At 45.4% G+C, this 16,234-nt stretch overlaps 1 protein-coding gene and 1 pseudogene across 8 annotated transcripts in view; both read left to right on the forward strand.

Moving 5' to 3' along the window:
• The window catches only part of NRF1 (nuclear respiratory factor 1), a 136,415-nt gene extending 124,261 nt beyond the window's left edge, over positions 1 to 12,154 (forward strand). For 7 of the 8 annotated variants that reach the window (XM_077857314.1, XM_077857316.1, XM_077857317.1 and 4 more), the window contains one exon: positions 10,119 to 12,154. In XM_077857314.1, coding sequence (XP_077713440.1) covers positions 10,119 to 10,282 — 164 coding nt within the window. In that variant the 3' untranslated portion in view covers positions 10,283 to 12,154. The remainder of the gene's footprint in view (positions 1 to 10,118) is intronic. The other variant, XM_077857319.1, reaches the window with a different exon arrangement.
• LOC144289231 (small nucleolar RNA U13) lies at positions 1,695 to 1,789 on the forward strand (annotated as a pseudogene).
• Positions 12,155 to 16,234: the final 4,080 nt, after the last annotated feature.

The raw sequence follows: 16,234 nt of genomic DNA on the forward strand, positions 1-16,234 counted from the left end.
GACTTCATTCAACCTCTTGTTCAAAGTCATCTTTGAAAAGTAGCTGACATTTATAGTATACCTACTATGTGCCAGGAACTATGCCAGACCTTGCCTAAGTCAGTACATCTAGTCCTCAACAGCCCTGTGAGATTAGTGACTGCTATTTTACAGTTGAGGAAAGTGAGGTTCATAAGCCATTCAATGGCAGAGCCAGGAGTCACATGTAGTCTTTCTGACCAGCAAGCCTTTCATGGAAATAAAACAGCCTATTTTGGTATTAGCCAAACAGTATTTGGCTACCGTACCTTGAGTCTTGTTGTGAAAATCCTGCTGCACTCAGGAGCAGAGTGAAAGGTTCCAAGGCCTTCTTCAGTCTGTGGAAGCCAAAGCTGATAGGAATGTAACCAAGTTTCTAAAAAGCATGAAGAACACTATTCTATAGTCATATTTCATTATTAAGCATCTACTATGTTCAAGCTGCTCAGTATTTAAAGACATAGTCCTGCCAATGGTCTAAGCAAGCAGATTATAGAGAGAACAATAACTACTTGGAAACAGGTTAGCACAGAGCTGGTGCCAAATGGTGGAGGGAGTAAAATCACAGAAAGGAAACCTGTGTGGGCTGTGCTATCTGGATGGACTCTGGGAAAGGTATGGAGACTGTTGGAAGAACAGGACTTGCATCAGCAGGGGATAGTGCTAAGCAGAGGGATCTGTCTGAGCAGACATATGTGGTGGCCAGGGTACAGTAAGGAGACAGGTACGGTTGTAATGAAGAGAGAATGTAGAGTATTTGTGGGAAAGGCTGATGTAATCCTTCAAACCAGCTGTTTGAACTTTATTTTTCCCATAGTAAACAGCCACCAAAAGTGAGGGTTTGTTTTGTTTTGTTTTTTTGGTGGGACAGGATAGCCATTGCTAAATGTTACTTCAGGAAGATTTAGCTAACTGTGATATGTAGATGTATTCATCAAATCACAGAACACTTAAGGAGTTAGCCTGAAGGAAAGTAAATTAATTCCTCTAGGTAAATAAATTGCAAATATACATACACACGTACACGTGTCTGTGTATTCCATTATACAGTAGGTAAGTGATGAAACTCATTACCTCAGGAGAGGTCAGGAATAGAGTAGATCCGCTCATGAATGATAAATTCAGAGTGTGCAAGGCTGTGACCCTAACCTTTAAAGTTACTCTTATTGGCGCCCATGGTCTACCACAAAGCCTCCCCTGGTGCCACCATCAGAGACAGACCACTATAAACTCATGGCCTCCTGTTTTGCAGAAAACAAGGCCAAGCCCTGTAACATGAGCAAATGGTCACTTATATTAGAAGACAAGACCAGGCTTATGAGTAGATGGCATTATCTGCCACCCGTATAATAACGATTTGAGAGGCTCAAAGACAAATGTCTGTCCAAAAGTATATTCCCCTGTCACTTATCATGCCTTAATCTTAAATCCCACTACTAGCAATAGATTAGGAATTTGAATCTTGAAAGGAATTGGGCTGAGCAAAACAGTTAGGAGTCCCCTCATTACTGCACCTATGAAATTTTAAAGTATAAATATCCTCTTAAGAAGTCATATTCTTTGGTAAATCCTTGCATTTTTGAGAAATTGCAGTACATTTGGCATAATACCAAAAGATTGGGAAGCCAAGGTGTGAGTCATCAGAGCACTAGTTAGTCAAAACCAAGCACCTCCAAATCCTTTTGTAGTTCATAAGCATGATGATTGGGTGTTCCTGTGGTTGTACCTCCCTCAGACCTTGTTACAATATTGCCACCTTACCCATCTGACATGAAAAAAAAAATTAAGCACCTTCATACAAATGAAATACTCTGCAGCCACTCTTTTCATACTTGTAAGTAAAGATCCCCCAAAAAGCAAGGTGCAGAAGAGTATGAATGGTATGCATTGTTCAAATGGGGAAAAGACACACATTACCAAATGCACAGTCTCAGTGAGACTACAGGCCAGCCACAAAACTGGCCATAGTAGTTAGCCTCTGGGAGGGAGACTGACTTTTTTCAACGCTATACCCTTTTTTGTACCTTTTTTTCCTATGCCCTCTGTGGGTTAGCTATTTTTTTAAGTAAGTCTCTGTTAAAATAAGGATTCTTCTGAAGCGGCGGGGAGCTTAAACAGCAGATGATCTACCTTGTGTGAAATGACGTCCCTGGTGAGATGAGCAGTCCCCTTTAAGAATGGATCCTGTGCAGGGGTCTCCTTGGAGAACTCTGAGTAGAAGCCTGGCCACACTGGGGGTCAGTGTCCCTGTGTGTCCTACCTGAAAAGGTCATGTGACTTGAAGGGAGGCCTTTGAAGGATGCTGGGTGAGAAGCACATGAGCTGTATCAGAGCCAGCCTAGCCCAGACATCTGAATTTTCAGTGGCTGTCCTGATAACACATCATGTCATATGGAAGTTTTAGAAAATCCCTCTGGCTACAGTGGAGCAAGGGCTGAAGCAGGATGATTATGGAGGAAGATAAAATGTACTCATGGTGGGGCACCTGAGTGGATGTTAGTTGAATGTCCCCCTCTTGATATCAGCTCACCTCATGGTCTCAGGGTCGTGCTGGGCAGGGAGGCTGCTTAAGCTTCTCTCTCTCCCTCTGCTCCTCCCCACCACATGTGTTTGCTCTATTTCCCCCTTTATATATATAAAGAAAAAATACATGTTTTAAAAATGTAGTCCTAGCAAGAGAGGGTACGATTCTGTCCAGGGAGGCAGCAAAGAGAAGTGGCTGAATTCCAGGTTTATATTTGAAGGACGAGTTGACAGGATTTGCTGCTGTATCATATGTAAAGTCAAAGATGACTGCAAAGTTTGGGCCTGAGCACCTGGAGGGATATAATTGCCACTCATTGCACTGGGGAAAGACTGGGAGGAGTGTGTTTGATCATGTGGGCTCCAGTATGTGATTCCCAAGTGGGAGAGAAATAAGCAGGGGCAGGTCTCATTATCTTTTACAGGGAAATGTGGTCCTGGAGCCAGCAGTCCCTCCTGAGATTTTAGTCTGACTGCTATTGGACAAGGAAATTCTGGTGCTGAGACCTGAGGCAGCTTTGGCCTCTTCCCAGTTTGGCCAACTTTGTAAAACTTACCTGGAAGCCTGAGGGGAGAGGTAGCAATGAGCACGAAGAGGGTAGTGCTCCACCTTCTAGGTCCCTGCCAGCATGTTGTTCAATGTTAAGAGCAGTTGGGTGCATGGCAAGACTCCCATGGGGGTCAGGAGCCTGGACACCTGACTTTTTTTTTTTGCCACTGAGAGGGATTTATTCTTCCATGAAATAAAACGATAGCACTCTGTATTGAGAGCTGCAGTTCCATTCAAGATTTATGTCAAAATCTTTCTCTTCACTCAAAAACAAGACTCCAAGAAAAAAAAAATCGCTCAGGGAAAAAAAATGGAAAGCCCTCCAAAATAATTTTGTTTACATTTGGAAATAAAGGCAGATGTTACCACTTTACACTGACAGGTGCCACACCATGGGCTCATCCACACAGGCTCCTCCTTACACAACACGTACCGCGCTATAGTGATTTGGCACCCAGAGCTCTCCCTTGAAGGCACAGAAAGGCGCTCAGGATTTCCTCTGCTGAAGAGACTCAAAGGCTTTAATTTCAAGAAGCCTATGTTAACGACAAGTGCACTCAGTCATCTTGGGGTGAAAACCACTCTGTCTTGTTCTGTGTTTACTTTTTTTAATAAACTTTTTACTTTTGAGTTTAAAGCAAAAGGGATTTACTAAACTGAGTGAATGCTAAGGTTTCTTATGGCTTTGAAATATTGGGGTTCTGGAGACTGGGGTACTAAATCTTCAGGACTTTATAAGTATGTGCCTTTAGGATAAGTCCCTGGTTCTCCCAAAGGAACTTGCCTATCATTTGTGAAAGGGAGGAACACCTGCCCAGCCTGCTTCTCTAGGGTCTTAGCAAAAATCAGATGATACACAGTGGATGTAAGAGGGCTTTGAGGGCAGCCCCGGTGGCTCAGCGGTTTAGCGCCGCCTTCAGCCCAGGGCCTGATCCTGGAGACCCAGGATTGAGTCCCACATCAGGCTCCCTGCATGGAGCCTGCTTCTCCCTCTCTGCCTGTGTCTCTGCCTCTCTCTCTCTCTCACTATGTCTCTCATGCATAAATAAAAGTCTTTAAAAAAAAAAAAAGAGGGCTTTGAAAAGTGCTATACAAATGCCAAGAGACTTACTGCTAGGATTGAACAGGATCTCTCAGAAAAATAAAAGAGAACTTCCAACCTTTAAAGTAGAATGTGAAGGGCTTCCTGTTGCTTAATCGAAATGACCCAGAATACAAACTGAGATTAACATACACCTTCTAGATTAGGGCTAATCAGGGCTGGCTGAGCAGATGCAGGGACAATCCCAGCCTGATTACTGTACCTCAGCGTTTAATCATCTCTCTTCCAAGGGCAGCTACAGACTTAGTGCGCTGGTTTGCAGGCCTCTGGGCCCTCCCCCGCCCCTCCATGGACAGGAGGGCTGCTGGGTCAGAGCTGCTGAGACGATTTAATCTAATCCCGTGCCGAAATGGCTGTGTGTATGTGAGAGAGAGAGAGAGAGAGAGAGATTCTGAAATTCTCAAATCCCCACGGTAGGATGGTAATGTGGTGATTTAAGGTGGAGGTAGATTGAAACCACATGCAGAAAATAACGGCATTGGGATTTTGAGGCATTTGGAGTTATGAAATGGCTGTGTATGTGGAATTTTGCCCTCCGAAAAGCATTTCAGAGATGCAGTTGCTGTCACCATTCACTCTTGAGACAGCTTTGTGTCGGAGTCACTTCATCACCCAGTTGTGGAGGCCAAATTTATTCGTTCCCTGATCGTGAGGTGAAATAAGATGAAATCTTTAAAAGTGGTTTTCTTTGGATGAGTCCTGAACAGAGTAGTTTTTATGTGAGTATTGTCTGGATGGGGAGCTTCCACTCTAAAATGCCTCATCACCCTAAGCTGTGCCATTTCAGTCACCCTGTCTCCGGGAGGGGCACCTGTGCAACCTCAGAAGGCAGGTTTCATCCGTGAGTGCAGAAATCTTTTTGAGTCCCCACTGATTGCTGAGGACTCAAAGATGGACACTCTGTCCCTCCCTGGAGGAATTGATAGTCCTCCCAAAGACATGCAAACAGTGATGGTGGACATAACCACTGCCTCCATGGAGGCCAGTGCAAAGTGCTTGTGACCTCCAGAGAAGAGGAGCTAGGGCCAGGGAGGAGAGACTGCAGCTGACTGTGGAAGGAAGAATAGGAGCCCATTCAAGGCACAAGTCCAGGCCCATCATTGCAGGCAGAAGTCATAGTTGAATGCAGGTCATGGAGACTCAGTCAAGTTAACCAGATCAGAGTGTAAAACAGGTGGGGGTTCGTGGTCACTAGGCTAAACTGAACAACGTGGGATGAAATGAAGGGCTTAAATCCTGCAAGGTTTGGACCTAATATCCCTGGGTCACTGAAGAATTGTAAAAGGCAACAAGATCAGTTTGCATTCAGAGGATTGTTCTGGTTATAGCAGTGGCAGCCAATATATATTTCTGCAATTTGCCCCTTCCTCCATTTTACCCTGGAGCAAATCTCCCACAATACTAAAACTTTTAACAACAGTGTTGGTGTGGATCCACATAATAGGGAAATGAAAACATACCATAAACCAGAGATGTAACTATGACAATTCCTTCAGTCTCCACCCACACCCATCCCCTGCCCCCAGTCTCAGGGTGGTTGTTCACAGTGAGGAAGTTTCTCTGCTCACAGTGGTCCCTGTTTTTATAAAGTATGCAACTTATTCCCTTAAGTTTGGAGCTTTGGGAACTGAATCAAGCTCAGAAGCAAAAGTAAAGAAGTGAGACTGATCTTTGCTTCTAGTTTTAGTTGCTCTGTGCCAGCACGTGGCTTCTTTGCAGGATGACATATGTGCCCTACTTTTGCCAGTGGGCAAAACAAAAAACACAAAAAAGTGTATTACTTTGTTAATTTTACCTCGTCCCTTGTGACCAGTAGAGAGGATGAAAGTGATGATGATCATGAATACACTGGGGTGATGGAAGCAGTCGTATGGTCTTCATATATACTCGGGAGTCTAGAGGCCAGGGAGTAGGGGCCCAGCTGCACATTGCCAAGGCCAGTAATAGACTCCTGTGGCCTCTTGCTCTTCTGGCACATCTTGTACCTCACACTGTGGGAAACAGAACATGAACTAGAGCCAAGCCTGGCCTTGAAGTAACCCTCTGTCAGACAGGAAGGCCTATCCACACGCATTTTTACCAGCCATGCCAGTGCTGAGAATCTAGCAGAGGCAACTCTCAGCATTGATGGGGGTTGGAATATGGCCAGCTTCCAAGAGGACGTCCAACTGAACCCAGTTTTTTTTTTTAATTTCATGTCCATTATATTTGTTTTTGAATTTCATTTTTGTTTTGTTTATTTATTTGCCAGTTTTTAGAGGGGAAGGAGTGGGGAGTATGGAACTTCCCAGTAGTGAACAGTGTGAGCAAAGGCCCAGAGGAAGGCATGTGACCACTGTGTTGGGAGATGAGAGGAGCCAGGGTGGTGTCCTGAGCACAGAATACCTGTGGTGAGGGAGGGAGGTGAGACTACAGAGCTAGACCAGAGAAGAGCATAAGATGTCTTGAATACAACATCAAACAGGAACTTTATATATATATATATATATATATAGGTTTTGAGAACTTCTTTAACGTGGAATTTGAAAAGCTTGAGATGGAGGATTTGATGTGGTATAGAAAGATCTCTCAGGTGACAGGGAGGAATGAGCTGAAAGAGGCTTGGTTAGAGACATTTAAGAGCTATATGCAAAGTCTAGATGAGGGAAATGGAACCCAGGTGCCCAAAACACCTTTTTTTTTTTTTTTTTTTAATTATTTTAGGTGCCTGGCTGGCTCAGTTGGTTAAATGTCTGCCTTCGGCTCAGGTCATGATCCCAGTATCCTGGGATCAAGCCCCACATTGGGCTCCCTGCTTGATGGGAAGCCTGCTTCTCTCTCTCCCTCTGCTTGTGCTGTCAAATGAATAAATAAAATCATTTTTAAAAAAAATAAATAAAATTTTTATTTTCAACAAAATGATATATGGCTTTAAATGTCAAAAAGGACTAAAAGGACTTTTTTTTTAAAAAAAGACTATACCCTAGAGGCAGCACTTCATGCTCTTTCTGGTGTATATCTTTACTGCTCTAAAAGTCTTAAGTCATTATTTCTTGAGCTGAAGCAGTTTTGCAATTTCTTCATAACCCACAATGTATGTTTATATTATTATAACTACATTAAAACTGTTCATTCCAGGGGCACCTGGGTGGCTCAGTGGGTTAAGCATCTGTTTTCAGCTCAGGTCATGATGCTGAGGCCCTGGGATCATGCTCTTTGTCGAGCTCCCTGCGCAGCAAGAAGTCTGCTTCTCTTTCCCTCTCCCTGTGTACTCTCTCTCTCTCAAATAAATAAAATCTTTAAAAAAAAAAAAAAAAAAAAAAAACCTGTCCACTCCTAAGTTAAGTATATTACTATGGTTACTACTTGCTTTTTCCCTTCTATTTTTTGGTAGTAATGACCAGTTCTGCCCATTTCTGGAAAACCCCTCAGAAACCATGCCCATGTTGTCCTGCCAGTCTTTCCTCTCTGTGCTCTCAGACCTGCTGCCCAGCTCTGGCTCAGGGCCCCTCAGCCTGCCCCAGAGCTCTTCATAATGTGTTCTCTGTCCCCTTGATCCCATGGGCACTTTTTAGTTTTCTCTCTCATTGCTGTGGAGCACATCCTTCAGAACTTCGTGAGAAAGCATGCATGGGTAGCCAACTTTTCGACCCCTTACAGTTCTGAAGATGCCTTTCTTCTGCCTTCACACTCAGTTGATAGGGGTATCATTTAATGGGCTAGAAACAGTTCTAGCCGGAAAGCGCTTTCTCTCAGACACATGAAGGCATTTGCTCCTTCATCTCCTAGCTTCCAGGCTTGCTTTTGGGAAGTCCCACAATATTCTGATTCCCAGTTCTTTGTATATGACTTTTCTTTTCTTTTTTTTTTTTTTAATTTTTATTTATTTATGATAGTCACAGAGAGAGAGAGAGAGAGGCAGAGACACAGGCAGAGGGAGAAGCAGGCTCCATGCACCGGGAGCCCGACGTGGGATTCGATCCCGGGTCTCCAGGACCGCGCCCTGGGCCAAAGGCAGGCGCTAAACCGCTGCGCCACCCAGGGATCCCTGTATATGACTTTTCTTTCTTTCTGGAAGCTTTCAGGATCATTGCTTTATCTCCGGTGTTCTAAAATGTTGCAAAGATGTGCATTAGTACCTCAATCTTTTGTTATCTTGTCTGCTGGGCATCTAATCGGCCTTTTCAATGTGAAACTCGTATTTTTCAGTTCTAGAAATTTATTTACAATGTGTCTGATAATTTCCTACCTTCTGGTTTTTTGTTTTTTGTTTTTTGTTTTTTTTTAACTGTCTCTGGAATTCCATCTTATCAGAGGCTGGACCCCTTCAGTTTCATATTTTCTCTCCTTTCCATCTTTTAATCTTTTCTACTCTCTGAGAAGTTTCCTTGACTTTATCTTCTGCTTTCTTTGGAAAATATTTCATCTCTTAGATTTTTTTTATTTTAAAACTTTTTCTCATATTTCTTTATAAGAAAAGCATCCGATTTTTATGATATAAATATCTTCTCTGAAAAAAAAAGAAAAAAAAAGAAAAATAAATAAATATCTTCTCTGAGAATATTTGAGTTCGGAGGCTTTGCTTTCTTCTCTCCCCCCATTGTCTTCAACCTTGTATTCCCGAAGAGTGAGAGCGAGTTGTCAGGGAGTGTGCAGGGCAGAGTAGATGGTCTGTAGGCCCCGGGATAAGTGCCAGCACAGCAGGCCAGAGTTTTCAGTGTCTTCCCCCCACCTCCCCACTCAGCAGGTATCCCTGTGGTCATTCCCTGGCCTCTTCAGGTCACCTTCTCAATAGAGCTCAATGGAGTTCTTCAGTAGGACAACTTCAGATGTCCTGTCAGTAAAGGTCAGGGTGTCTGGGTGTTGGGATGGGTGAGCGCTGCTGGTCCAGGAAATTCCTTTTTACCAATTCCTGTTTTCTTTCATCTCTTTCTACAGTAGTGAGGCCTATATATCCTGTGCCCTCCGTGAACACAGGACTTGCTGCTTTTAGTTCTCTGATAAGTCAGAACCACTTTACATTTGCTTTTCATTTTCTATAGCAAATTGGCACCCCTCACTTATATCCTTCCCCTGCACCTCATTATAATTTTAGTTTCAAGAGGAAGAGGAGCTTCCTCTTATGCATTTCTTCTATCTCATTTAACTGGAAATCCTTTTTTTATTTTTTAACATGTCATATAAAGCTATCAACTTTTCTTAGGAAGGACTGCCCTTTTCTGAGATGATGTGCTTCCTCCTTTCTTTGTGCTAAACCACCCTTTCTACTCTGAAAGTGATATTAGGAGACAGTTGGGTCTTTTTATTTTAAGTTGACCCCAAAATATATTTTTAAATTTTACTGGTCTGTGGATCTAAAATCAAGAAAACAATACCCTAGCCTTTTTTTTTTTTTTTTTTTTGAGAGTTGGGGGAGGAGAGGAAGAATCTTAAGCAGGCTCCATAGGCGCCTGACCTGAGGCTCGATCTCAGAACTCTGAGATCATGACCTGAGCCAAATTCAAGAGTTAAATAATTGACCAGGCCACCCAGGAGCTGAGAGAAACTTGAGCATAGGCAGGCAGACAATTGAAGTCAGTAGCAGAACATCAAAGAAGATTAATGGCAGCCTTCCCCAGTGGGAGGAGGCAGTCAGAAGGGTTGAGCTGGGGAGGAGGGTTCACACCTGACCAGCCTTCCTTCCTAAAATTAGAGGTAGGCAGGCTCATCTGGCAAGTTGGGGAGGCCCTGCCCTGGGGCACATTTCCATGGTTTCTTGAAAGTTTCTTTCCTGAAGGTCTGTTTTAAAGAATGAAACTAGGTGAGAAGAGGGATGTATTTGTGCCTGGACAGTCGGTGTGCGATTACACGAGGCTGACAGTGGCATCCTGAAGGGCTGGGGCTGGGCACCCTGTCCAGCTGGCATCTGGGAAGCTGAGTCCAATGGTGTCCCCTTTGTCTCTGCAGGACTGGTCCAGATCCCTGTGAGCATGTACCAGACTGTGGTGACCAGCCTCGCCCAGGGCAACGGGCCCGTGCAGGTGGCCATGGCTCCTGTGACCACCCGGATATCGGACAGCACAGTTACCATGGACGGCCAGGCTGTGGAGGTGGTGACGTTGGAACAGTGACATGCAGCCATACCACCGCATTGTTTTCTAGTCTACTTCAAAATTTTTTACACGTTTGCAGAGGTGCAATCAAATGGAATTAAGTCTCTCGACTTTGGAAGAAAAGTTTTGTTAACCTTTTTTTTAAAAAGGAAGAAAGGCAGTGGGTTTTGGAATTGCATTTTTTAAAGCACCACTCTTGATTTTCTGGGATTGGTGGAATAAGATACCATGTTGTCAATTTCACTGTCCCGAAAAAGCCAAATTATGGCAGGACTTCTTTCTGCAGAAACATGTGTGTATACTTACGTGTGTGTATGTGTGAGTGTGAATATATGTATATGTGTACATATGGATATACACATTTACATATATATAAAGTATATATATATGTATGTATGTATGTGTGTATATATATATATATATATATATATATATATGAAACCCGCATGGAATTATCTGTATGAAATCAAGGTGAGCTGTGGAAAAAAATAATTCACCCAGTTTAGTGGGTGTAGGGTACGTGGCCAGACACAGTCACCCGGTTTTTGTTCATACCAGGGTCATGCGTTGAGCTACTGACAAACTCAGGCGGAGGTGACCATGCCCTTCACCAAAGCTGCCTCCCAGTGGCCACCCAGAGCTCTCCCTGCTGGACTCACCTGAGGAAGGAGGTTCCAGAATGGGGCAGGGTCCAGAAGTTGTGTTTGCAAGGTCCAAGGGCCTCGCGGTCTGGCAGCTGAGAGCTCCTCGGGCTGGCCCAGGTGCTGACCTTACCATAGGCAGGTGAATGTCCTTAAAGCCCCCGGCAGGAACAAGAGGGTTTTCCTCAGCCTCCCATCTCTTCCCCTTCCCAGGAAGCCTTCTTGATATCACGACTCTTAAGAGGTTGCTTTGGTTTTAAGGTCAGTCCTGAATTGGTCATGTATATGAACTGAAGGTAACAGAAGTATTAAGGGTTTGAGGAGCACGTGTGTGTTAAGTGTGCTTGTGGGCGTGTGCTTGGAGGGGAGAGAGTGGGAGGGGGAGGGGAGGGGCGGGAAGGGGAAAGGAAGGAGGGAGAGAAAGATCTTCAAAGACCAGGGCACACCAATGGGAGCAATTTTTTTCCTTTCCAGTAACTTTCTGTAGCTTCACAGAGGAGACTGGAACTGACAGGAGCGCCTGGCTTGAGGAAGGTTGCTCTTCATCCTGCGGGGGGCTTTGGAAGAGAAAGGGACCTGGGTGTTTCCGGCACCCCTGGAGCAGGCCCTGTTTCAGAAGGGACACGGCAGTCTTCCCAGGTTGCAGCCTGTGCGCCGGGCCCCACGGCTTCCTCCTCACGGGCGTTGACTGGTCTGGGTGTTCTCTGTGAAATCCTGTGATTTCTCAGCTGCAAGCCCTGAGTCTCCAGTGGCTAAATTCACCTGACTTCTCGACAGGCCAAATCTCTGCTCCTTGAGTACAGGGACAACTCTTCCTCCCTCCTCCCGGGCCCCCACGTGTGATAGTGTATTTAATGTGTTTTTTTTTTATGCGACATTAAAAGATCCTTCACGTCTTGCTCAGCCTTTGAGAAAAGTTTCAAATTCTTGTATTTGCTTGTTTTATATAAAACTATCTAATGTTCTTTGTATGTTTTTTTCTGTACGTAATAGGGGGAGGGAAGGGAAATTTACATATAAACAGTCCTAGTTCTACAACTTGTTATTTTTTTAATTATTATTTTTTATCGTCATTGTGAAGCTGTTCAGGGGCTTTAAAGTCCGTGTTCCTTTGTGGTGAAATAACCTCCTAATAGTTTGAGAAGTTGCCAAGAAGAAGAGAAGCAAAACCCAAGTAGCAGAGCATGGATTCTGTGTTGTTTTCCATTCTGTCTATTACTGCCTCATTCAATAAATAGTTTAAAATGTGGCAACAGGAAGTGGAACTGTTCATCTCTATAGGAGCACTTGGCCCCTTGGAACTCTTTTGGGGTGGCTTGTTCTGCTTTGTGAAAGGTGCTCGTCCTCAAGCTTGGTGGTCTTTGGCACTCCGTGATGCTCTGGAACCCAGTGAGGATAGTGAGCGGAAGGACTGGGTCAGGGCCTCCTGGCCAGCACCCGCCTCCAGAGCAGTTCCATTGAATTAGTTTTATAAACTGTCCTGGCAGTGCAGGGGCAGGTGAGGGGCTGGAATTTAATTTGAAAATTTCTAAAGATGGTTTGGAAACTCTACTCTGGAGTTCTTTCTTCAGGTGTTGCATTCCACATTAAAAATCAGGATGGGTGATGGTGCCTGCCCATCAGGGTTCCTTCCATGTGAATATTGTTCGATACTGCAGTGGATTATCCTTGACACAGAGGCCTCAAGCCAGTAACTGTTTCCTTAAGTCCTCGCTTCTTGGCTCATTGCTTTCATGTGGCAGCTGCCATCTTTCCAGCTGCACGCCCTGTCACACCACCGGCTGTGGGCCCTTCATAACGCCCCCCCATAACCTTGCACCTCCGTGTTTGTGCCCACTCTGTGCCTTGGCCTAGAATGATTCCCTCCACTACCTTCTTTGTTATTGGATGCTTCCTGGGTCAGTTTCCTGGTGATAATGGTTAAAATAGTGGAATAAAGAAGACCAGAGGGAGGGTGGCTCAGCGGTTTAGCACCTGCCTTTGGGCCAAGGCGCAATCCTGGAGACCTGGGATCGAGTCCCATGTCGGGCTCCCTGCTTGGAGCCTGCTTCTCCCTCTGCCTATGTCTCTGCCTCTGTGTCTATGATGAATAAATAAAATCTTTAAAAAAAAAAAAAAAGACCAGAGGGGTTTTCCTTGATGACTGACAGTGGCTCAATAAAGCTAGTGCCAGCTCTCCCCCTTCTTGAACAAATAGCATACTCTTGCCTATTTTCACTAGAGGGTGAATGGAAAAAGAGGACTGATTACAGCCATATCAACTGAACTTCACTGCCATTGGCCACCTAGGAGCATCTGGGTTATCTGGAGTACTTCCTTATGGGGCCAGCCTCTCTCTGGAGGTGACTTACTATACAGTATATTCTCTTGGCCTGGCAAGCCCCAGGTGCTGCCTTTTGAGCAAGCATGTTGAAAACTTTCTTTGGTGGGGCTCATGGAGACTTGCTTCTGTTACTGCCCGAGTCAGCAGCAGCAGCTGCTGCAGGGACCAGGTAGGTAAAATCGCCAAGTGCAGTGGAAGTAGCTCGGGTGGGAGAAGAAGGGAAGCATAGGGGCAGGGTAGAGAGAATCTTCTAAAGGGAGCAGCCTCTCCTGAGTGTGCACAGATTACCAGCAAGTAGGAGGAATATGGGCCCTAGAGCCCCATCTCCGTAACTTTTCAGAGAAGATGGGGAGTTCAGATTTGTGAACATATCTCCTGATTTCAACAACAAATCAAAAATCCTAAAAAACAAAACAAAACAAAAAACAAAAAAACCCTTTACACACCCTGCAGGGGCTTAAAAAAAAAAAAAACATCTGTATACCAGATCTGGCTCATGCGTCAGTTTTGATTAACTTGGTGTGATAGCCTGCCATGTGTCAGACACATACAGCCCGGCAGGTGCCCATGGGCAGCAAGATGAGACATTCGTATGAGCACATCATTGCAGCCCAGGGTGATAAGGTGCCATCTGGATGGAGGGATGTAGCAGAACAAGTTCTGTTATCTCCTTTTATCTCCTTAAGGATCCTCTGCATTAAGTAGTTTATCATCCAGGCCGCAGACAAAGATCCGGTGCTCACAGAAACTGAGACTGGGCCAGGAATTCTTGGCTCTGAGTCCTACATTTGAGAAGTCACTGGCGATGCTGGTGACCGCTGGAGTTGTCTAAACTCAGATGAGTGAGCTGAGGAGAACCAGAAGGGCAGGGAAGAGAAGGGCTGCGCACCCTAAAAGCCCAGGCTGCCAGTGTGCCGTGGGCCTCATGCAGACCCAAGCCGGGCTCATCTGCAGCCACTTTGCACATGGGAAAGAGCCTACTCGCCTTCCTCCCTACCTGCAGCTCGTCCCCACTCCTCCACAATGCTCCGCAGCCTCAGCTTGGAGTGTGGCTAGGTTGTACCCAACGCTGTGGGTCCCTTTGGTGTCACCACACAACTGAAGCTTAATTAGTTGGAGCAGAGGCTACATGGGGTGAGGGAGAAGAGCCCGCATTTCCCCCTCCCACCCCCCCCCCCCAGTGGGCTCTGGGTCAGGTCCTCAGGCCAGCGCAGCCTGTGGCAGCAGCAGGGCGCATACTCAGATGCCAGAGCCAAGGACACCGTCCGTGCACTCCCACCTTAGCCTCTGCTCGTTGCTCCAGGTTGGCAGCTCTCAGAGATCCACTCGGGGCCGTGGAGGCAGCACGGAGGGAGAGCTATGACTTACGGATTCTGGAATAGCAGGACAGGGTGGGTTTTCCCACTGCCATTCCAGTCCCCAACTCGCTCTGATTTTGAGGTTCTCTTTCCTGAAAACCACTAGGCGGTTAGCAAACATTAATTGACTGCTGGTGTCTTGGGAGTGTATTTCTACAAAGACTGAGGGCGGGAGGGGAAAAGAACAGGGATAATGCCCATGTGCAGAGGGGGAGCCAGGCTTAACCCAGGGCGACCTCGGGAGGCAAGGACAAGCCTGTGTCCCAAGCCCGTGTCTCCAGCCCCGTCCAGAGGCTTTCCTAGTTCCTGTTGAGAACTACGACTTGTCTACAATGAAGAGTATTTATATGGTATCAAAATAGTTCCAACCTATATAGCCCTTACAACGTGGCTTGTTTTGTTCTCGAGATTTACCTATAGATTATCTTAATCTTTACAAAGTACTGTTGTTATCCCCACTTCACAGATGAGCAAGCAGACAAAAAGAGGTTAAAGTCGCTTATTTAATATTTGGGAGAAAAGTCTAGGAACTATCTCCCCAAATTTAATGCACTTGAAATTAAAATTGTTGGTGCAGGGCAGCCGGGTGGCTCAGCGGTTTAGCGTCGCCTTCGGCCCAGGGCATGAGCCTGGAGACCCAGGATCGAGTCCCATGTCGGGCTCCCTGCGTGGAGCCTGCTTCTCCCTCTGCCTGTGTCTCTGCCTCTCTCTCTCTCTCTCTCTGTGTCTCTCATGAATAAATAAATAAAATCTTTAAAAATAATAAATTAATAAATTAATAAAATAATAAAATTGTTGATGCAACTTAAATTAGTTGGGTCTCAACTCCAATTTCTTCTGAATTTATCCTTCAAATACTAGTGTTAGAACTAGCAGTAATTAGGGGCGCCTGGGTGGCTCAGACGGTTAAGTGTCTGCCTTCGGCTCAGGTCATGATCCCAGGGTCCTGGGATTGGGTCCTGCATCAGGGCTCCCCCTCTGGTGTGCTCACTCTCACTTGTTCTTTCTTTCCCTGTCAAGTAAGTAAAATCTTAAAAAAAAAAAAAAAAAAAAAAAAAAACTAGCAGTAATTAAAAACTGCTCTGCACAAGACACTATGCAAAATGCTGTCCACCTTTATTTCTAACCTTCTCCACAACCCTATATGGAGGTTAGATTCCAGTTTATAGGTGCAGGAACTGAAACTTGGCAACTTCACAAGGTAAATGTGCAACTAGCAAATGGAGGGCTGGGGTCAAACTGATATGTCTGTCTCTAGAAGTTCTGTTCTTTGTGCCAACCATTCAGAGGGCTGGTGTTGAAATACAAGCTGTACATCTGGATTCTCATCTTTAAAGAAATCTCCAGGGCAGCCCGGGTGGCTCAGCGGTTTAGCGCAGCCTTTGGCCCGGGGCCGGATCCTAGAGTCCCAGGATCGAGTCCCACGTCGGGCTCCCGGTGCATGGAGCCTGCTTCTCCCTCTGCCTGTGTCTCTGCCTCTCTCTCCTCTCTGTGTATTCTCATGAATAAATAAATAAAATCTTTTAAATAAAAAAATAAGGAAATCCCCAGGTGAGTCCTGAGCTTAGCCCACGGGCAGCCTCAGCCATCAGGGTTTTCTGACTGTGCCCTCGCTGTCGTGGGGAGTTGGCCACACACAAGCCGCCCC

The sequence above is a fragment of the Canis aureus genome, chromosome 18 (genome assembly GCF_053574225.1).
Source record: "Canis aureus isolate CA01 chromosome 18, VMU_Caureus_v.1.0, whole genome shotgun sequence".
Taxonomy (NCBI): Eukaryota; Metazoa; Chordata; class Mammalia; order Carnivora; family Canidae; genus Canis; species Canis aureus.